General features: G+C 42.8%; 1 protein-coding gene across 1 annotated transcript; it reads left to right on the top strand.

Annotated features, from left to right (window-relative positions):
* The first annotated feature begins 60 nt into the window (after positions 1–60).
* On the top strand, positions 61–21,401 carry OGFOD1 (2-oxoglutarate and iron dependent oxygenase domain containing 1). The gene is made up of 13 exons (XM_039232564.1): positions 61–270; positions 1,890–2,035; positions 5,932–5,978; positions 8,354–8,454; positions 12,236–12,352; positions 12,927–13,018; positions 13,224–13,352; positions 13,632–13,745; positions 15,158–15,237; positions 15,504–15,817; positions 19,848–19,970; positions 20,458–20,516; positions 21,022–21,401. Exons 1-13 carry the CDS (start codon positions 117–119, stop codon positions 21,181–21,183), a joined length of 1,638 nt encoding a protein of 545 aa, XP_039088495.1. The 5' UTR covers positions 61–116; the 3' UTR covers positions 21,184–21,401.
* The last annotated feature ends 1,955 nt before the right edge of the window (positions 21,402–23,356 follow it).

Here is a 23,356-nt window from a genome sequence, read left to right as displayed (position 1 = left end):
GACTTCCTATTGGGCGATGCTGGGGAACACGGGATAGGGGGCATTCTGGGAATTGTAGTCTTCCCCGGAAAGTAGCTGCTTAATCAGAGTGGCGTGGGTCCGTAGCTTAAGAGAAGATGAATGGGAAACGGCCAGCTGAGCCGGGCCCCGGCCGTGCGGGGAAAAAGGGGAAGAAGGAGGTGATAGCGGAGTTTTCGGATGCTGTCACGGAAGAAACCTTGAAAAAGCAGGTGTCTGAGGCCTGGAGCCGCAGGACGCCGTTCCGTCACGGTAACCGAGTACTGTGAAGGGGGAGCTGCCGCGCGGGGTCTGGGGGCCTCTGGGAGTCCTGCCACTCTCAGCCCTGGGCAGTGGGGCCTCAAGGGAAGAGGCTTTTGGAGACAGTATGACTTTGGCCACCTCTGACTCTCCTGCTGCCCTCTATCATTCCAAGTTCGGTTCGGATTTAGAAATCCTCATGAGAAGAGGAAGAAACGTAGGCCCAAGAGTTTGGAGAAGCAGAGGGCATGCAAGTTCGTAGTTCCTCCGAGGGCAGTGATCGCTTATCCCAAAATAGTGTAGCCAGAGCATTTGTCCTGAGCTGCCAGATAGCTGGCACTGCGCTTACTCGTTTTTACACGCCTGTAGGTCGACTACGTGACTTAGGAAGGTAAACAAGTGTTGAGCAAGGAAAGAAACCCACCTTGAACGATGCCAGCCTCAGCTTCAGATACCACCTTAGTGGATAAGAATTCTGCGTAATGCATCATGCTTTCCCTTCTAGAGATTGCCATGATTTTGCTTTCGGTTAAGTAATTTAAAGAGGTGAGGCCTGGGTGTCTGGATGCACATAGAAAGCGATAGCTCTATACACTCAGGGACTTGTCAGTATCCTAGGCTGGAGGATGGAAATAGGGATAGTGTCTATCACAGCTTGACAAGGAGATGAAGTGAAATCGTGCCTGCACAGCACCACTCTGTTTGGCATGTGGTAGGTCGTGGTGGTGCTGCCTGTCGTTAGAAGCAGTGGGTAAAATGCTGAGATTAGAAATCAAGGCATCAGAAAGTTATGCTTGAAGTGATTTTTTAAAAAATGAGTGTTGTAACTTCCTCCAATGGTAACTTGGGGAAAGAAAAAAGCAGGGTCAAAGAAAAATTGCCAGCAATTTAGAAATTGTTCTCACTTTCTAAAAATGTATTTATTTTGAGAGAGAGAGAGAGCAAGCACAAGTAGGGGAGGGGCAGAGAGAGAGAGAGAATGAGAATCCCAAGCGGACTCCACACTGTCAGCACAGAGCCAGACATGGGGCTGGATCCCACCTACTGTGGGCTGAGCTGCTATTCTCATTTTTTAATTAAGTTTGGGAGAAGTCAGTAAAGATTCTAAAATATATTCAGTTCAATAGCTAATCTTTGAACTAAAAAAAACAAAACAAAGCAAAAACAAAAAAAAGCAGGAAGCCTGGGCTGGCTCAATCAGTTAAGCATTGGAGGTCGGCTCAGGTCATGATCTTGCAGTTTAAGAGTTTGAGCCCCGCTTTGGGGTTGCTGCCGTAAGCACGGAACCCTCTTTGGATTCTCTGTCTTCTTTCTTTCTGCCTCTCCACTGATCGCTCTCTCTCGAAAATAAACATTTTTTAAAAACTCAAAAAAAAGAACCTTAATTTAGTGATATCACCTGTACTCCTTTTAAGAACTAGTATTTTAAGAACAATATTTTTAAAAAGCAGTATTGAATAGGTAAAGAAAAAAAGAGAAGAGCTTATAACTCTTCCCCCAAATCTTAGATTTTAAGTACTTGATTTCTGAGAATTCAGGACCATTCCTTTTTGTATTCTCTTTGCTATACCACTTGGGGGTCAAAAATACAAAAGGAGAAAAAGTCACAGGTAATGTTTTCCTTCCAACAGAAGCCATTGTCATGGACATGGAGCCCTTTCTTCACTGTGTGATCCCAAACTTCATCCAAAGCCAAAACTTTCTGGAAGGGCTTCAGAAAGAACTTTTGAACTTGGACTTCCATGAAAAATATAATGATTTATATAAGTTCCAGCAGGTATTTATGTCCCTTTCACCCTTCCACTTCAGAAATTCATTATCTACAGAGTCATTCATTACCTTTGGACTTGAAGTTTTAGATTGGGTTTGCCTTGGAGGGTCCTTTTCTTGACATAGTAAACAATCGTTCATTCATTTCACATAAACGTACTGAGTATTAACGATGTGTTAGGTGCCATAATTATTGTATGGGACTCTCTGACAGTCCCTGCCCTATAAGACTTCAAAATCTAAAATAGTAGAAATGGTAACAATCATAACAGACAATCAAGAAATACAGTAAGCCAGTAAGTTAAGTACATTATAAACAAAGAGGATTAGGTAACTTTTGGGGATTGATATGCTAAAGAGAACTGTATGTTGGAAAATAACAACCATTTAAATTTTTGAGTTCATGTCTTTATTTAAGATGGCTTGATGTGTTGCAGAATGTCCACAAGAGAGTTATGTCTATTCCTTTTTTGGTGGACAGTTTCATGTGGCAGAAAGATCATGTCAAAATCATGGCTGGTCTTCTACTGTTAGAAGACAGGGCCCAGTCTGGGTATGGAGATCTTGATCATTCGTTTCCCCAGTTTGTGTAGGAGTATCTTTATTATATGGTGTACATCGCTCCTGGAAATCCTTTATAAAACCTCATGGACATCAACCCTTAAAAATCACAGGATAAAATGAAAAAGGTGAAGAATTATTTTGTTTTCTTTGCCTTTACCCTTTGCTTTCTCTTTATCTGGGATAAGGGAGAAAATAACAGGATTTCTCTCTCTTTTCTTTTGCACTAGAGCTGATTGTGTCCCCTAGTATGTCTATCTTTGGGCCTTGCATATAGAATTGAATTAACCACACAATAAAATACACAATATATCTCTTAATAATTCAGGAAATCCAATTAAAATTAAACTTTTATCCTTAGAAAAGTTACATAGGTTAATTAAAAACCACAATTATCTGCCTTTGTAATTATATAAACTTCAATAACACTAAATCTCGTAGATTTAGGGCTATATGCATCTCTGATTACTAAAATTGAGAAATAAAACTGTTTTTTACTTAAATGCAATTCAATGGATGAAAATACTTTTAACTGTGAAGTCAGTGAGTGGCAAAATAATAAAAAGGGCCCTGGGTAATGAGGAGAAAAATAAAAGATTAGATCACATGGGTGTTTGGTGGAACTCTACTGGGCTGTGAATAATTTTTACTCTGCTCACGTTGGGACTGAACTTCTTCATCCTAAGACGGTAAATATAAAACCTGCTTTCAGTCTTCTGTCCCTTCAGACTTTGTTTATATCCCCTTTGCTTGTGCTATGAATTGCCTTAATTGAGTCTTTGATACCCTCCAACCTTCCTAACCAAGTATGTCATTAAGAGCTGCCTGATAGTCTGTATATTTCAGAACAAGCATCATTGAGTGCATGCTTTATGCCATGCCAAGTACTTTATTAATTCATTAAATAAATCCTCGGTCCTATGAAGGAGGTACATTACTATTTCTATTTTACAGATGAGGTGACTACATCAGTCTTTCCTTCTCTTCTGGATCATTACCTTCAGCATATAAAAGAAAGATGTTAAGAAAAAAAAATGCTCTTGACCTGACTTTGCCCTTCAGCTACCACCATATTCCTCTGCTCCTCTTTTTTTTCTTTTTTTTCTTTTTCTCCTTCTTCTTTTTCTTCTTCTTCTTCTTCTTCTTCTTCTTTTCCTCTTCCTCTTCCTCTTCTTCTTCTTCTTCCTTTCTTATAGAGAGAGAATCTCAAGCAGGCTTCACACTCAGTGCAGAGGCCAACACAGAGCCTGATCCCATGACCTTGGGATCATGACCTGAGCCTAAATCAAGAGTTGGATGCTCAAACGACTGAGTCACCCGGGCGCCCCTCTCTGCTCCTCTTGACAGTAGAATTCCTTAGAAGTTGTCTGTCCTTTCTGAAACATGTCTTCTCCCATTCTCTGTTAAGCCCACTTTTCATCAGGCTTTCCCCTACAACTCCACTGAAGCCGCACTTGCCAAGCTCACTCGCAACTTCTGCGTTAGTAAATCCAGTCATCAGGTTTGAGGCCTCGCTTTCCTTGACTTCCAGAAGCACTGGAGCTACTGTGTTACTCCTTTCGCCAGGAGACATTTTCACCTTACACTCAGGAGGCCATGGTCTCCTGGTCTTCCTGCTATACCTCCCTGGCTAGTCCTTGCTTTCCTTTGGTAGGTTTGCCTTTTGTGCTTGACTTCTCAATGATGGAATGAATACATTAGGGCTTTGCCCTTGGGCCATTTGCAGGCAGATTTCCAGGGAGTCCCTCGCTTTGCCTCTCCTCTTGGATATATCTGTTCAGTGTCTCACACCTAAGTCCAAAACTGAACTCCTGATCTTCTCCCCCTAAGTCTGCTCCACCTGCAGTTTTACCAGTCCCAGTTAATGGCAACTCGATCTTGCTAGGGAGCCAGGCTTAAAAACCTTAAGGCCTCTCTCCCCTCATACCCAGTTTGTCAGGAAATTCTGCAGGCTCTGTCTTCAAAACCTATCCAGAAAAAACCCACTTCTTTCCACTTCCACTGCCGACAGCCAACACCTGGCCCAAATCATCTTTGTCTCTCATCAGGATTATTCTGTTAGTCTTGTAGTCTAGTCCCTTGCCCAGCTCCACAGTCACAGCCGTCATGTTCTTTTAAAATGACAGTGGACCCAAGAGAAGTGACAACACGTTCACACAGAAACTAGTATACAAATGGTCGTAGCGGCACTGTTCAGAATATCCAAAAAGTGGAATGGACCCAAATGTCCATCACCTGATAAATGGACAAATGAGTGTGGTCTGTCCGCACAACGGAATATTACTCAGCCAGAGAAAGGCATGACGTAGTAATGCTGCTGCAGCATGGAGGAGGCTTGGAAACGTGCTGAGAGAAGCCAGCCACGCAAGGTCACAGGTTGTAGGATTCCGTCTCTAGGATGTCCGGAATAGGGCAAATCCACGTGGAGAGTCAGAACGTAGATAAGCGGTGGTCAGGACTTGGGAGAGAAAGGGATGTGCAGTGACCGCCTAATGGGTACAGGGTTTCTTTTTGAGGTGATGGTAAATGTTCTAGAACCAGCAGTGGTGGTTGTACAACATGGTGAATATACTAAAATCCACTGAATTACACACTTCTGTATGGTTAAGATGGTAAATTTTGTGTTACATGAATTTTATCCCAATTTTTAGAAATTTGAATTGGGATCCCAATACTCCCTTGCTCAAAAATTCCCATGGTTCCTCATTTCTTTGTCAGGAAGCCAGAGTGCTTAGAACAGCTCTATGGCGTCCCCATTGCCTCCTTGGCCCCATCTCCTACTGCTCTTCCCCGCACTGTCTCTGCTCCAGCCACACAGTCTCCTTGGATTTCTTGACTGGGCCAGGCCATGCTTCCCACTCGGGACCTTGAATCCTCTGTGCCTAGATATTCTCTTGGCCTGTTTCCCAACCTCCTTCAAGGCTTTGCTTCCCTCAGCAAAGTCTAGCCTGGCCACCGTGTTCATACTTGGAAGCCCTTTCCCACGTAAGCACGCCTGCTCCCTCCAACTCTGCTGGTTTTCCCCGTGCTTCTGTCCCCTTCTTTCATACTAACCACTGGCTTTGTATGTTTATTGTCTGTCTCCCTCAAAATATAAGCTCTACTGTCATAACTGTTGAAGTATTTGTTGAATGACTAAGACACAGGGGGGTTAAGGAACTCGCCCGAGCTGCAGAGCTCCTACGTGGAGAGGGTATCCGTCAAACCCAGGCAGTCAGGCTTCAGAGTCCAGGCTCATACCCATAATGCTCTGCCACCAGGGCACTCACTGAACTGCTTTCTTCTATATGTCATATATATGAAGGTAATCTTTTTTTGTTTTTCCTCTTTTTTATGATCAAGTCTGATGATTTGAAGAAGAGAAGAGAGCCTCACATCTGTGCTTTAAGGTAAACAACTAGTCCTATTTGTCGGGTGTGGGAAGTGTTATAGAACATTATGTCGTTATCCTATTTTGTAGAGGAGGAAACAGACTGAGACATGAAGTAAGTTCTTCAGGGCTTCCTAGGTGAAAACTGGGGGAGCTGAGATACAAACTCAAACCAGTCTGATTCCAGGGCCCAACTTCTCAATGACAAAGTATTCAACCTTGTTAGTAATCAGGGAAACATTGCAGGAAGCATTTTCCACCTATTAGGTTGGCAAATATTAAAACTCCCATGTTGGGGCACCAGGGTGGCTGAGTCGGTTAAGCATCTGACTTCAGCTCAGGTCATGATCTCATGGTTCGTGGGTTCGAGCCCTGTGTCGGGCTCTTTGCTGACAGCTAGCTCAGAGCCTGGAGCCTGTCTTCGGAATCTGTGTCTCCCTCTCTCTCTGACCCTCCTCTGCTCATGCTGTTTCTATCTCTTTCTCAAAAATAAATAAAACATGGGGTGCCTGGGTGGCTCAGTCGGTTAACCATCGGACTTCTGCTCAGGTCCTGATCTCGCAGTTCATGGGTTCAAGCCCCGCTTCGGGCTCTCTGCTGGCAGCTCAGAGCCTGGAGCCTGCTTCAGATTCTGTGTCTCCCTCTCTCTCTGCCCCTCCCCCAATCATGCTCTGTTTCTCTCTGTCTCGAAAATAAATAAATAAATAAATAAATAAATAAATAAATAAATAAATAATTTTTTAAAAGGGAAGAAAAAAAACTTATATGAAAGATTTTCCTTATTGCTACATAGTTAGCATAATATATACCATTATTGCAACTTACAGGTTTTAATCTACAAACTAAGTGGTCCTTCAACAGTGGAGCCAGTGTTAGTGCTGAAGAACATATCTAAAATTCAGTAACCTAGGCAGCTGAGCAGCATTGGACTTAGTCTGATTTATTGCTGAGTATACATGGATGTTTTTTTGGGCGCATGAGGCATCCCTGTAGAATTAGAAATAAATATTTGCAGAGATTCATTGTGAGTGTCTCATTACAAACTAAGGAGTCTGTGTTATATCCTCCATTGAGAAATAAAAACATCATTAAACACAAACTGACACAATATAAGCTATTTTAGTAAAATAATTCAATGTAATCAATATTTGGAGTTTCTATTATATCCAAAGTATTTTGAAGTTGCATATAATGACTTGCAATATCATTTCTGAAATTATTTGATGAGATTATTAAAAATATAAGTACAAGATTTCCTTACTTTTCACCAGAATTTTATCTCTTATTCCAATTTGGCAAATTAACATGGGTGATGTGAATTCTTCACAGTTCATTTTTTTCCTCATACAGAGACTGAATCTAGCTTAATGTGTTTGCTCTGTTTTCTCATTTGGTCTTAATTCAATACCCTCTTTTAGCTCTAGGTAACCAGCCCAAACCTGACACTTAGTTCATTCAAGCCTCTTCCATAAAGTTAAGCATGTGTGAAAGAGAAATCATTATTAAAAAAAGAAAAAAAAGCCACATAACAATATTGATTTTATTAACAACTAGAAAATGTTCCTCTTCAAAAAGTACAAAATTAAGCATTTATTCTCTAAGCACCTTCATATCATATATTTCTTTAATCTCATAAGGAGCTGCCATCCATTACTTCCTGTCATCACCCTTCCAGATTTAACTTCCTCGGCTTCTTTTTATTATCAATTTAGTATTTATGATTCACTATTCAAAACATTTTATTGTTAATAACATCAACTCAATTTTCTTGTACCTGCAGGGCAATGACCTAACCAGGTCAATCCATCTGTAATCTGAGTGCTAATTAAACAAAATACTACAACAACAAAAAATAAATATATAAAAAATAAAATCCAGTAACCTCGGAACAGAACATCAGTGCGATATATTATGACAGAGGCCAAAGCACTGCTGTGATAGGGCATGCCATAAACTTAAGAGGAAGAAAGTGAAATGAAACAGAGCAAAAATAGATTACAGTAGATAGATTTGCATTTCTTTCTCTTTATTTCAGTTCCAAGTCCTAACCTGTACAAGTTTAAAATAAATAGGGGCACCTGGGTGGCTCCTATTAAGCGTCCGACTTCAGCTCAGGTCATGATCTCACAGTTCGTGGGTTCGAGCCCCGTGTCGGGCTCTGTGCTGACAGCTAGCTCAGAGCCTGGGGCCTGTCTTCAGATTCTGTGTCTCCCTCTCTCTGACCCTCCCCTGTTCACACTGTCTCTCTCAAAAATAAAAATACAACATTAAAAAAATTTTTTTTAATAAATAAATAAAGAATAAACTGCAGCCTCCAGGAAAAAGTAGTTGTGGCCTAGACCCAACTGGAGGCCTCACTGCGGCCTAACAAGTTATCTTTGTTTACATTTCTAGGAAAGTTCTGTTTGAAGATTTCCGGACTTGGCTTTCTGACATTTCCAAGATTGACCTGGAATCAACTATTGACATGTCCTGTGCTAAATATGAATTCTCTGGTAAGAAAGATCAAGCCCCTGACGTCTGGAAGTCTTAAAGGCTTTCACTACACAGTGGCAAGAAGGTAGCACCAGTGTGTCAGAATCCCAGACCGCATGTCCCCACATAGTATAGAACCTTCTCAGTCAGGAGCCCTTGACCCAGCTCAGAGACCGAAACGCCCATCTTATTGGAAGGGATAATAAGGCAGTGGTTCTCTTTGGTGGAAATACGAAAGCTGCCGACCATATTTTCAGGAAAACGCTGATAAGGCACACGCACATCGGCTTTGTGTACACTATCAGGCAACTCCGAGGTGATATTGTAAACTCTGCACGTAGAACCACATTGTTGTTTTTTTTTTTTTTTAATGTTTATTTATTTTTGAGAGAGAGAGAGAGAGAGAGAGACAGAGCACAAGCAAGGGAGGGCCAGAGAGAGAGGGAGACACAGAATCTGAAACAGGCTCCAGGCTCTGAGCTGTCAGCGCAGAGCCAGACACGGGCTTGAACTCACAAACCATGAGATCATGACCTGAGCCAAAGTCAGATGCTTAACTGACTGAGCCACCCAGGCGTGCCCTAGAACCACATTCTTAAAGAACAAAAACCTCAAACAATATAGAAGGATACTGCGTAAACCTTGACGGTCCCCTTCCCTTTCTTTTGGTCTCCCCAGCTCCTCTCAGAGGTATCCTTTGTCACCAGTTCCCTCAGCACATAAATGTCTTTTTGAAAACACACTTGGTTTTTTTGGTCTGGAAGAAAAAGCGTTTTGTTTTGTTTTCCTGAGTCCAATTTTGATTTGGGTTTACTCTCACACAATATAAAGTGTAACTGGGGTACGTATAAAATCGTAGCAGCTTTTTGAGGATAACTGAGTGGTACACAGGAAGAGTCCCATCATACGTCCTTTTTTTATTAAAAAAAAAAACTCTAATTGAAATAACTTCAAACTTGCAGAAAAGTGGCAAACATAGTACAAATAACTTATTTCCTGTTGTACCTGAGAGTAGGTTCCTGTTCTGCCCCCAGCCCCCCAAGTACTGCAGTGATTCCTGCCACAAGGACATTCCCCTGTATGATAGCGATAAACCGTCAGAATCAGGAAGTTGAGATTAATACATGAGTCCCATCTAATGCACAGGCTCCATTCAAGTTCTGTTATTTGGTCCTTGATTGCAAAAGGATCTAGGGGCGCCTGGGGAGCTCAGTCCGTTGAGCGTCCGACTTCAGCTCAGGTCGTGATCTCACAGTTTGTGAGTTTGAGCCCTGTGTTGGACTCTCTGCTGTCAGCCGGAGCCCACTTCAGATCCTCTGTCCCCTTCTCTCTCTCTGGACCGCCCACGCTTGTTTGCTCTCAAAAATAAATAAACAAAAAATAAATAAAATACATGTTCAAAAGGATCTGGTTCAGGATTGTGTCATGCATGCAGTTGTCATGCCTGTTTGGACTCCCTCAGTCTAGAACAGTTCAGTCTTTCCTTGACTTTCATGGTCTTACTGCTTCTGAAGGTTTACGGAGGAGTCATTTTGTAAAACTTCCCTCAGTTTGAGTTTGTCTGATGCTTCCTCGTGATTAGATTCAAGCCATGCATTCTTGGTAGGAATATTACAGAATTAATTATGTGGGTTTTTTACACTGCATCTTATCAAGTGGTACATGGTTTCTGTGTGTCATAGTCTAGTGATACTAACTCTGGTTACTTAATTAAGGTGGTGGCTAATGTCAGGTTTTTCTTTTTTTTTTAATTAAAAAAATTTTTTTAATTTTTATTTATTTTTGAGAGAAAAACAGAGCATGAGCAGGGAAGGGGCAGGGAGAGAGGGAGACACAGAATCTGAAGCAGGCTCCAGGTTCTGAGCTGTCAGCACAGCACATGGGGCTTAAACTCACAGACTGCGAGATCATGACCTGAGCTGAAGTCAGACACTTAACTGACTGAGCCACCCAGGCGCCCCAGCATCCTCTGATATTTCTTGCTGACTTATTACTATGCAAGTTGCCAAACAGGGATTTTTTTTTTAATAATAAAATTGCTTATTTTACATTTATTAGTTGTCATTCTACTGTAAAGGAAACATTCCCTTCTTCCCATTTATTTGTCCCTGTATCTATGTTGGTGTGGATGTATGGATTACTACTTATGTAATGAGCTATAATCAGTTGCTATCATTATACTGATATTTATATTGTCCCTGATTTGATCAAGAGGAGTCCCTTTAAACTGACTTCCATGTCCTTTTGATGTGTCCCCATCATTCTTAATATATCTTACTTTCTAGCAAAACAAGATTTTCCAGGCTTATCTAATATTTCCCCTGCTCTAGATCCAGAGTCGGCCATTCCTCCAAAGAACCATAGTTCCTTTTAGTGAAGAACGATACTTAAATATCAAGATCTGGGGGGCTCAAGTCAGTTAAGCGTCCAACTTTGGCTCAGGTCATGATCTCACGGTTTGTGAGTTTGAGCCCTGCATCTGCTACTATTAGTGCAGAACCCGCTTTAGATCCTCTGTCTCCCTCTCTCTCTCTTCCTCTCTCTCTCTCTCAAAAATAAACAAACATTTTAAAAAATTCAAGATCTGGACTGTAGGTGTTTTTGCTATTAGGGTATCACGGCCCCCAGGCCTTTCAGTGGAAAAGAGGCAGTAAACACACATACACACATACACGCACACATGTGCACACACGTGCATTTACATTTTTGTGTTTCGACATCTAGAAATATGTAGATATCTCAATATCTATATAAACGTCTACCCATATAGGAAGCTCAATTCACAGTTGATTCCTACAGTTGCAGTTCAACACTATAGAGTTTATCCCAGATTTTGCCATTTCCATATTTGTAATTTCCTACCTCAGCAGTGAGAATCATGGCTTCCATTATCTTCAATATATTTCTTTATTGATCACGATCCCTCCATGTGAGAACAGCCTCAGGTCATCATAGCACGCCTTCCCTCCCCTGCCCTACACAGATGCCTACCTTGCTCAGTTCACCAAATGGCCCTTAGAAGTTTTAGCTCAAGAGATTAATGGAAATCAGCACTAAAAGATCTATGTACAGTGATGTTCATTAAGGCATCCTTTCTTTTTTTTTTTTTTTTTAATTTTTTTTTTTTTTTTTTTTTTTGGAGAGAGACAGAGAGAGAGACAGCATGAGCAGGGGAGGGTCAGAGAGAGAGGGAGTCACAGACTGAAACAGGCTCCAGGCTCTGAGCTGGCAGTCAGCACAGAGCCCGACGCGGGGCTTGAACCCATGAACCGTGAGATCATGACCTAAGCGAAAGTCGGACGCTTAACCAACTAAGCCACCCAGGCGCCCCTAAGGCATCCTTTCTTAATAGATGAGAAATGGAGACAACTTAATTAACAAGTGGAATATTAAAAGGGAAGGAAGATAACTCATAACCCATATGGTAGACTACATGGCCATTAAAAAGCAGGACAGGTGTGTATACTGATGTGGACACTTACCATGTAATAAAAAGGCCACAAAACAACCACTGTAGGATACCATATTTTAAAAGCAAATGTATGTAGGAAAAATACTGGAAGAATATAAGCAAAAATACTGTTAGTGATTCTCTCTGGGGTCTGTCTCTGTAACTGCCCTTCAATGCTTTTTGAGTCCTCCATGTTGCCCGTTTTATGTCTCCAATTATAAAATAGGAGAAATCAGTGTCATTCTACAGCTGGAGGAACATTACGGATGGACTGAAAGTAAAAGCTAGATCTGATATCAGCTGCCCCTTGTCGGTACAGGGACATTAAAGTTTGCATTACACTATTGCAGATGCCCTCCTCTGCCATGACGATGAGCTGGAAGGGCGCCGGATCGCCTTCATCCTTTACCTGGTTCCTCCCTGGGACAGGAGCTTGGGGGGCACCCTGGACCTGTACAGCGTTGATGGTAAGGCCAGCGCGTGCTCCTCGGCACCAGTAGCCACTTCTGAGTTCTTATACACAGCGTGTGTACTCACCTGAAGAGGCAGAAGCCATTCAGTAGGGTAACAACCTCAGGGGGAAGGGATGCCAGCCCTGACGGCTGCCTCTCTAAGTAGTTCTTGAAGTCGTCAATATTCCAGAGATGGAGTCCATTAACAGGCCTCGGCGGACCCTACTTCTAAATACTGACCACGGAAAGGTAGAGCGCGTGTACAGCCGTCTGGTGCCATCAGTCTGCCAGGGTGACTCCGTCTGACAGGAAGCCAGGGCTGTTTTCTAAGGACCGACACCAGATGTTGAATCTGGAAAATTTTCCGAACTTATTCCAGCCCCCATTGATAATAGAGGGATGGTGTAGTGAGAACAGATAGCTCCCAGCAAGTGTGAGGGAGACAGGAGGAAGGGGGGGTGGTTTGGGATCTGCAGGGCACATCTAGTTCCCCCTAGGAATCTGGGAACTGTCGGAGTGAAACAAGGCGGACTGGAAGTGGTTAATGATAATGAAGCCACGCTTGTGGTTGTCTTCTCTCCTGGTGCAGAGCACTTCCAGCCAAAGCAGATTGTCAAGTCTCTTATCCCTTCGTGGAACACGCTGGTTTTCTTTGAAGTGTCTCCAGTATCCTTTCACCAGGTAAAGATCGTAAACTACAAGCATACAGAGTGTAAGGTTCATGCTGTTTAGTTCCCCGTGACCAAAACGTGACAGCTTCTGCTGGACCCCGTGGCCAGACTGTGCCCAGTCCACTGTGATGGATCTGGAAGTCAGTGCACCCTGGCTGGTGACCTTCCCCCTTGTCTGGTGTCTTCATTCATGTGCTGCTGGCCTTTCTTTTCAGGTGTCCGAAGTCCTTTCTGAAGAAAAGTCCCGTTTGTCTATAAGTGGCTGGTTTCATGGTCCTTCACTGACCAGACCCCCCAACTACTTTGAACCACTCATACCTCGGAGCCCGCACATCCCACAAGATGTAAGCATAAATCCTATCGTTTGGCCTCTTCTCTAGAAGCTGTAGTGTGTCATTTGTGTTTCTGGTAATGAAACTAGACTTGGTGTCTGCTCTTCCACTTTTCTTAGATAAATTTTTGATAGTGCCTTTTCTCAGGCAGAGTCTTCCGGCACTTTTACGTGTAACAAGGAGGAAATTATAGAGTGAGGATCTGCATATATTTTACTAGCATGAAATAACATAAGAACAAAAGCAGTAGGAACTGTGAACTCATGTTTTGTATCTACTGCTTCTTTTAAGCATGAAATTTTATATGATTGGATCAACCCTACTTATCTAGACATGGATTACCAAGTTCAAATTCAAGAAGAGTTTGAAGAAAGGTCTGAAATCCTCCTAAAGGAGTTCCTTAAGGTAAGACAGCATATCCTGTCCAGTGTATCTTGGGGACATCCAGTAGCAGCCCTAATGAAATCGTACTGTTATAACAACTGCTTTTGTCAATCTTCCTTCTTGGGTGGGTGAGCAGGCATCACTAAAGGAGTTTTTGCTTTATTCCTGGTTAGAATATTTCTATCATCCTCTTCAAATAAAATATGGAAGCAGTTCTAACAGCTGACGTTGGTAGCAGTTGTATGCTTAGTGTGTTGAGAGTCCCCTGGGTGTTCCCCAGTTTTCTAGAATCTTCACGGTGCATACACACACACACACACACACACACACAACTAGCTTCTACGCTGAGAGGGAGTTGTATGTAGTTTCCTTCCTATTCGTTTGGTGAATATGGTTCACTATAAGCTTATTGCTTTTAGTGGAGAGATTATTAACTGGTCAACTCCTATTAATGAGTGTTTCACAAGGATGAGGTAACACATTTCAGTGGAGAAGGAACTACATCAGAAGTCAGAAGGACTCTATATTCATGTTCTGGCTGTGTGGTTTTACTAACCTGAACAAATCACTAAATCTCTCTGAGCTTCCATTTCATCATCAATTAAACTGCGATAGAACCCGCCTTCCTCGTCTTGAAGAGTTACTGTGAGGGCCACACAAGGTCACAGATGCTGGTGTGGTGCTTCACAGTTGGTCCTGGGCCCCATGGGAGCCCCAAGAGCTGTTCCTCCCTGAGAAAGATAAAGATTGAGATGCTACATACTGCCTCTCTCTCTCTTGGAATTTTAAAGCTGACATATTAAGGAATTTGAGAAGCATAGTAAATAAACGTGTTTGACCCTATTTTATTGAACTTACCTAAAGCAGGCTTTGTGATCCTCGTTCCTGTTCTACAGCTGATAGGACTGCAGTGTTGAGAACATTCCTTGGGAAGCTACATTAAACAAGTATAGAGAAAGCCTCTTGAGCATATTTCAACAGATTAATCAGCTTCTTGCTCTGCTCTCGGCTTTTTATAAGGCTGATTAAATAAAAGTGAGGCCCACAGAGATTTTCATTGTAATGACCTTGGCTGTTTTGCCGCTTAATGTTTTCCCTTCATATCTCCTGGATTAAAGAGTCTGTATTGTGATCTTCATTTTATAAATGCGGGAGGCTGAGATGTTTAGCAATTTGATGTAAGATCTAGAACTGCTGAAGGAGGTAGTCCAGATTAACACTCTAATCTCTTGGCTAAGGCATGGTGATGGTTTATCCAGTCTTTGTTCTGGCTTCACTGTATCAGGCCGGCGCAGCTGGGGGCGGGGGGGCAGTTAGCGTCAACTGGCCCTTTTAGGAATCAGAATGATTCTGCAGAGCTACTCCAGCCACAGGACCAGCTGTGGGACCACAGGGAGAGCCCCTAACTCTTTCTTTCTGTGCTCATTTTCCAGCCTGAGAAGTTTGCAGAGGTCTGTGAGGCTTTGGAGAATGGAGATGTGAAATGGAGCAGCCGAGGTCCCCCTAACAAAAGGTAGAACCAAGACTTTTGCATTCAGCACCTGCCTGTTGGTCAACCAGGCTCACCTCCAATAATAAGACATTGGTCCTGGTGGGGTCTCATCCCCAGGGCCATCCGGTAGCAGGCCCCGAGAGAACCTCACTGTTAGAACAACCTGTGATTCAGTGAGCTATGCCAAGGTTTAGGCAGCGGGGTACAAAGCTAACGATCAGCTTTTATTCCATGCATGATATTACGTCTGTGGCTTCGATGAACAACTTGGCATCACTGCTTTCCAGGTTTTATGAGAAAGCTGAGGAGAGCAATCTTCCCAACATCCTAAAGGACTGCATGGACTTGTTTCGCTCCGAGGCTCTGTTCTTGCTGCTCTCCAACTTCACGGGCCTGAAACTCCACTTCTTGGCCCCTTCGGAGGAAGATGAGGTGGAGGACAGAAACGAGGGTGAAGGCACCTCTGCGGCTGATCACACCGAAGAAGGGACTAGCCATAGCTCCCCTGGGCCAGAGAGTCCTCACATGGCTGTCAGCAACAGCAGCCAACAGAGCAGTGGACAGACAGACCCAGAGTCAGAGGAAAACGAAGCCAAGAAAGGTAAGCTGTCGGTATGATTTGTCCTTATGTACCATTAAGCACTCGCTAGTCAATCATTTATTCAACCAACAAATATTTCTTGAGCATCTGCTATATGCTAGGCCTGTTTTGGGAAATGGAGGACAGAACAAACAAGGTCTCTGCTCTCCCAGAGCTTATATCCTAGGAGGAGAGGACAAAGATTAAACGTGTACATGAGCCACAAGAAGACATCAAATAACAAGTGCATGTGGAAACTTTCATAGGGTTGTGTGTGAGGAACCACCAAGTGGCCTCTTAGGTGAAGGGGCAGTTGGAAGAGCCTGTCTCAGAAGCTGCCATCTCAGCTCAGATTGGAGTAACAAGAAGGATCTGTGGGAAGAACGTTCTGGGCAGGAGGAGCATCTCATATGTTTAGGCTAACGATATACAAACAGGAGACAGAAATAGGACTGGCGGTGCCCCAAACTGCTTTAAAACACAACAGCACCAAGGAGAGGAAGGTGAGCCGCTTATTTCTTCCAAGGCCCAATAGCAGCCTAAGAAAAACTTGCTTGCATTTGGGCAAATGGACAGAAGGAAATTATTATTAGAAGTAGAGGAAGTCTAGGGGCGCCTGGCTGACTCAGTTGGAAGAGCATGTGACTCTTGATCTCAGGGTCCTGAGTTGGAGCCCCACGTTGGGTGTGGAGATTACTTTAAATTTTTTTTTATTTAAAAAATTTAAAATTTAAAATTAAATTTTTAATTTAAAAAATTTAAATTTAAATTTAAAAAATTTAAAATTTAAAATTAAATTTTTAATTTAAAAAATTTAAATTAAAAAAAATTTTTTAAAGTGGAGGAAGTGTTTAATCCTCTACAAACAAGATGAAAAAGAGAAAAATACAGGAAATTTAAGAGGTAAGGCTTCTGTGGCATTGGTAACTGAGTAGTTACCAATTCAACATACACATTTCAGTACCTACTAAACCAGTCGAGAAAATCTGTTTCCCGATTCCTCTCCTCAGTTTTACTCTCAATGCTTCCACTCTGATTGCTTGAGAAGGACCCCACACGGTTAGAAGCACAAAGGCTTGGGAGGTGGAAAGCCATGGCCATGGAGACAAACCCCGCCATGTGACACGGAAACACAAGCAGCATAATGTGGAGTCTGTGGCCTCCCAAACTGACCTATCGCTTTGGTTACCACAGACATTTAGAACACCCAGACTCAGGTGGCTTTTTTCTGTGCTAGTCAATACACAGCACTTTCTTTAATAATGTTTTTATTTGTTTTTGAAAGAGAGCACACGAGACAGGGCACACAAGCAGGGGAGGGCAGAAAGAGGGAGACACAGAATCTGAAGCAAGCTCCAGGTTCCCAGCTGTCAGCACAGATTCCAAAGCGGGGCTTGAACCTGTGAACTGCAAGATAGTGACCAGACCTGAAGTCAGACACTTAAGTGACTGAGCCACCCAGGTGCCCCAAGATAGCTTTACTTTAAGATAAAGGTTGGCTTTCCTTGATAATTGAAATTGGCATCTATACCTGGACCCTAAAACGAATCAGGTGAGGATCATTGGGGCCTCATGGGCTTTTTATAAAAAAGTATTTGTTTACCTCTATTCCTTTTAGTTTCATTTTTATGGGAACCTACAACTTGGGGGAAAAGTCTATATAGGCTGCCAAAAGATGCTTTGTTCGTTTACTAAGCATCTACTGTACAGAAGGCCCTGGCCCAAAGCAGAGGAGAGAATACAAAAGGTAAACGTGAAAAGTAAATGTTTGCAAAGTTTATCATCTTAAAAGGGTGGGGACTAAGCTGTAAAGGAGCAGAGTTTTTATATTTCATTAAAGTTAAACTGGTATAAATTCAAATTAGAGGCTTTATAACTTTAGCATGTTAAATGTAACCCATGTGGTAACCAAAGAAAATAGCTATAGAACATACATAAAAGCAAACAAGAAAGGAATTTAAACGTTTCAATGCCAAAAAGTCAATTAAACACAAAAGACAGGAACGCAGGAACTGGGGAACAAAAAGCTATAAACGGGAGCGCTGGGGTGGCTCAGTGGATTGCGCGTCTGACTCCATGTCAGCTCAGGTCATGATCTCAGGGTCATGGAATGAAGCCCCACATTGGGCTCCACACTGAGCATGGAGCCTGCTTAACATTCTCCCTGTGCCCCTCTGCCACATGCACTCTCTCTCTAAAATAAAAAAATTAAATAAAAAAAAATAGCAAAATGACAGAATTAATTCCCTCTTTATTAGTAACTATTTTGTTTAATTTGCTTTATGTTTATTTATCTTGAGAGAGAGAAAACACAAGTGAGAGCAGGGCACAGAGAAGGAGAGACAGAATCCCAAGCGGTCTCTGCACCATCAGAGGGATGACAATCAAAAGAAAGAGATTGGCAAAATAGACAGGAACATATGATTCGACTGTCTGCTGTTGGGGCACCTCAGTGGCTCAGTCAGTCAAACGTCCAGCTGCAGCTCAGGTCATGATCTTGAAGTTTGTGAGTTTGATCCCCACATAGAGCTTACTGCTGTCAGCATGGAGCTCCCTTTGGGTCCTCTCCCCCTCTGTCCCCCTCCCCTGCTCTTTGTCTCTCAAAAATAAAAGTTAAAAAAAAGAATTTTTTTTTTTTAATTTTAATGTTTTATTTATTTCTGAGAGAGAGAGAGATAGCATGAGCAGGAGAAGGTCAGAAAGAGAGGGAGATACAGAATCTGAAACAGGCTCCAGGCTCTGAGGTGGCAGTCAGCACAGAGCCCAACGCGGGGCTCAAACCCACGAACCGCGAGATCATGACCTGAGCCAAAGTCGGAGGCTTAACCGACTGAGCCACCCAGGCGCCCCCCCAAAAAAAGAATTTCTTAAAAAAAAAACTGTCTGCTGTCTACAAGGGACTCACTTGAGATCCCAGAATCACAAATAGATTGAAAATCAAAGGATGTTGCATGCAAGTAGTAACCGAAAGGGAGCAGAAATGGCTATCCTAATACCAAAAGCCTTTATCTCTATTTTTTTGAGTTAGTTTTTTAAGATACCATACAAAGTATATTTTCTACCCACAATAGGATGAAGTTAAAAAGAAATAGCTAACAAGTCATGAAAAGATACAGAGAAGACTTAAATGCATTTTACTGACTGAAAGAAGCCAGTCTGAAAAGGCAGATTTGTATGATTCCAACACTATGACCTTCTGGAAAAGGCAGAACTAAGGAGAGAGTCAAGTCAGTGGAAGGCATTAGGAGGAAGGGAGGGATGCATTAGGTGGGGCACAGGGGGGTTTTATGACATTAAAACCAATTCTGTTCAATACTGTCATGATGGACACTCGACATTATGCATTTATCAAGACCAATAGAATGTATAGCATCAGGAGTGAACCCTAATGTAAACTATGGATTTTAGTTAATAATAATGTGTCTGCATTAGTTTTGTCAGTTGTAACAAATGAATAACACTAAGACAGGATGCTAATAATAATTATTGTTTATTTTTGACAGAGAGAGAGAGAGAGAGACAGAGACAGAGACAGCATGAGTGGGGAAGGGGCAAAGATAGAGGGAGACACAGAATCCAAAGCAGGCTCCAGGCTCTGAGCTGTCAGAACAGAGCCCGACACGGGGCTCAAATCCACAAACCGTAAGATCATGACCTGAGCCAAAGTCGGATGCTTAACTGACTGAGCCACCCAGGCGCCCCTGCAGCCTATTTAAAATTACAGTATTTATTCATGTTATAATTTTTTATTTTGGCAGCTGAATATATATTCTATCTGAAAGTAACTGTAAAGAAAGGGAGCGTCAACTCCCGCCCCCTGCCCCCCCCCCCCCCCCCCCCCCCCCCCCCCCCCCCCCCCCCCCGCCAATAGTCAGACATGGTAACTTCTGACAATCACTGTAACGCTTGTTTGGTGGAGCAGCAGGTCAGAGGGTTCATGGGAATGGTTTCACTTTAGTGCTGGAACATTCTTGCTTACTCTTCCCTTGCAATTTAGCAGTTGTATCAAGTTATTTTAAATTTTTTCTGGCCTTCTGTTGTTTTTTCTTAGACTCAAGTGTTCCCACCTGTCAGGGGGAACTGAGGCATTGGAAGACTGGTCACTACACTTTGATCCATGACAACAGCAAGACTGAATTTGCCCTGGATTTACTTCTCTACTGTGGCTGTGAAGGTAAGAGGCAGGAAGGAAAGCAGGGAGCGGTTTCCATAAGAGGGGCGGTCCCTCCCGGTGACCTTCTCCAGCCGACCCAATTCAGAAGTGCTGTGCCTTGGCCAGGATCGCGGATCACAGAAGCGCCCTTTTGGAAGGAATCTTGGGGGTCATGAACTTCAGTATCCCAACTCAGAAGGATTTCTATCTATGACTGAGGTGTGGGGGATGTGGGCCAAATCATGATTTCCTCCAAGTAACCACACCCCCCCAGATCTACATCTTATATGTAATGTTCCTTCCAAGTGTATTTTACATTTAATTCTTAGTTTTCAGTTCTTATTCAATGTTGGTTGAATGGTAAATTCTAGCTCATATGTCACAGAGGTGGTTACCACTGAGCTCCCAGATCCCCCAGTTGTGAGCAGCATGGGATGGGCAACGTAAGCAGACAATGGAAGTCTTGTAGGGAGAGCTTTCTGAATGTTCTTTGTCTTCCCTCTGTAAGGCTGGGAGCCAGAATATGGAGGCTTTACTTCCTACATTGCCAAAGGTGAAGATGAAGAGGTAAGTTGCTTCTGACAGCAAACTGTCCTTCTGAGTTCTAAGGAAGCTTTCATTCCTCAGAGACCCAGTTTTTATGACCCTCTGCCAGTGTCCTTAGCTGACACATCCCTGATGGTCTGCCTGGCACTCATTCTGATTGCTAGTAGTAAGTGCTCAGCAAGGAATAAAGATGCCAAAGGATAATCACTAAGCATTTATTCTACCTTATTGATAAATTCCATACAAGTTAAGAGTTGCGTGGTACATGCCCATGAAATCTTTGAATACAGTAAGGAAGAAATGCATGAGGTAAAACTTTTCTGGGTATGTACTGGAATAGGGCCCGTTGGGAAATGCCTTGACAGCCAGAGCAATAGCGCCTCCTCATAAAGGATCTTTTAAAAGATCCCCTGTCCCCAGTCTGAGTACATGGTGTGAAAACCATCTGTTCCGTGGGGAATTGTCAAAGACAAGAGCTGAGAAGAAGTTCTGTGTTCTGATGTGACATTGCATTCGCTTATTTCAGCTGCTAACAGTGAATCCAGAAAACAACTCTTTGGCACTGGTCTACAGAGATAGAGAGACTCTGAAATTTGTCAAGCATATTAACCACCGAAGCCTAGAACAAAAGAAGGCCTTCCCAAATAGAACAGGTTTCTGGGACTTCTCGTTTGTCTATTATGAATGACAGGGCTGGGCAAGGCTGAGGAAAAGAGACCCTTCCTTCCTCAGTACTGGGCAGGGTGGAAGAGCTAGGCACCACGCGGAGAGCTCCAAGGTGGCCTGTGTGACCATGTCCTCAAAACTGTGTGGTAGGACTCATCGTTATTGTCCGCAATCTAGACCTTGAGCTTAGAGCCAGGTATTTCTCTCTTGATTAAAAAAATAAAAGATTATTTGTCTTTTTTTTTTTTTTTTACATTCAGTTTTTCATTTTCCACATGGACTTCCTTAGTGATCTTTTTAAAAATTTTGTGTCGTAAAATACACAAGACATAAAGTGTACCATTTTAACCATTTTTAAATGTATACTTTTAAATGTGACATTAAGGATATTCACATGGTTGTGCACCCGTCACCACCATCCGTCTCCAGAACCTTCCCATCTTCCCAGACTGAAACTGTCCCCATTAAAGAGTAACTACCCGTCCCCCTCCCCAGCCCCTGGCAGCCACCACGCCACTTTCAGCCTCTGTCTCCATTCCTGAAGTGTAACAGTACAATATTTGTCCTGCAACCGGCCCATTTCACCCAGCATAAAGTCTTCAAGGTTCATCCATGTTTCCAGTGATTTTTTTGTTTTTTAATACTCATAAACGATTGCTGATTCTGTCCCTCCTAATCACACTGGTTTAGAAAGTTACCAAAAACTTCTGCTCTGGCTGGGCTCATTACACTTCCTCCCAGTGCCTGTGACTGTGTTTCACTGTGACTCTTTTAGGGCGGCGTCAGCTTAGATGATGTTGGCGTCCCTGCCGTGGTAAACACCGGGCTGCAAACCACATGGCCCCCGAGCCTCCTGAGTGGCTGCCTGTGCCATAGGTCATTGTTCCCGGGTGCCACTGCTTTTCTATCCTGGAGTTGTGGCTCCTGTATAACTAGATGATTCTAGCCTCGCATGTGTCTTTCCTGTCCCTAAATACTCTGTCAGCTATAAAATGAGTTGCCTTTTTTTTTCCTTTACGAGAACAGATGCTAAAGGCCACATCAAAATTAAGAGGCTGTCCATTTTGTTACATTCTCTTCCCTGAACCCATGTGGGGCCTATGTGATGTGCACGAGGGGGCATAGCAGTCACTGCATCGTTAGCTGAAAGATGCTGTTTTCATTTTAATACTGTCTTCTCGTTTTCTGGGTTTTTTTTTTATATTGATTACTAGCTGTTACTATAGCTTTTATTTGAGGTTTTATTAATCAGTAGGAAAAGCATTGGGCTTTTATCTTCCTTAATCTGCTAACCGTTTGAGTACTCCCCCCAGAGTTGGCATTTAAGTGAAGAGAATGAGTTTCACTTTCCTTTAGGTTGATGGTTTCAAGATTTTTGATTTTGAACCCCAGATAGATAGTATCTAGATAGATATGGACATCTGTCTAGAAATTTTACACATGTACTAATATTCAGTATTGTCAAAGAACACTAATTTTTCCCGGGTGAGATGAAAAAGAAGGAACCAGAACTAGCTCTAATGACGTCTTCCCATGTGCACACAGTACCGGACCAGTAAGTTTATTTATTTTGAGAGAGAGACAGAGAGAGAGCCAGCAGGGGAGGGACAGAGAGGGAGGGAGAGACAATCCCAACCGGGCTCCGCATTGTCAGATCCATGAGATTGTGACCTGAGCCAAAACCGAGATTCAGACACCTAACCGACTGGGTCACCCAGGTGCCCCTACACGTCTACTGTTTTGGAGATCAGAATTCTTTCACCACAGGGGTGCCTGGGTGGCTTAATCTATTAAGTGTCTGACGTGAGCTCAGGTCATGATCTCACAGTTCATGAGTTCGAGCCCCGCATCGGGCTCTGTGCTGACAGCTCAGAGCCTGGAGTCTGCTTCTGATTCTGTGTCTCCCTCTCTCTCTCTCTCTCTGTCCCTCCCTCACTCATGCTCTGTTTCTCTCAAGAATAAATAAACATTAAAAAAAAAATTTATAGAAAAAGAATTCTTTCACCATAGCGCAGTGACACATGGGATTACAACAACTTTGTAAAATAATGGCTTACATGTCAAAGTTTGCCTTTTCTTTTCAGTTCCTACAGACTGAATAAAGGGCATCCCCACAATATTATTTTCACTCCCTTGCTTTCTGGTGTTCTTTCATGAGCAGGAGAGAGCGGGGTGAGGGTCTAGTGAACAATCTG

The sequence above is a fragment of the Hyaena hyaena genome, unplaced genomic scaffold, assembly GCF_003009895.1.
Source record: "Hyaena hyaena isolate Hyena2069 unplaced genomic scaffold, ASM300989v1 scaffold_68, whole genome shotgun sequence".
In the NCBI taxonomy this organism is placed as follows: domain Eukaryota; kingdom Metazoa; phylum Chordata; class Mammalia; order Carnivora; family Hyaenidae; genus Hyaena; species Hyaena hyaena.
Note: the sequence above shows the minus strand (reverse complement) of the source record. Positions and strands in the feature narration are given on the sequence as shown.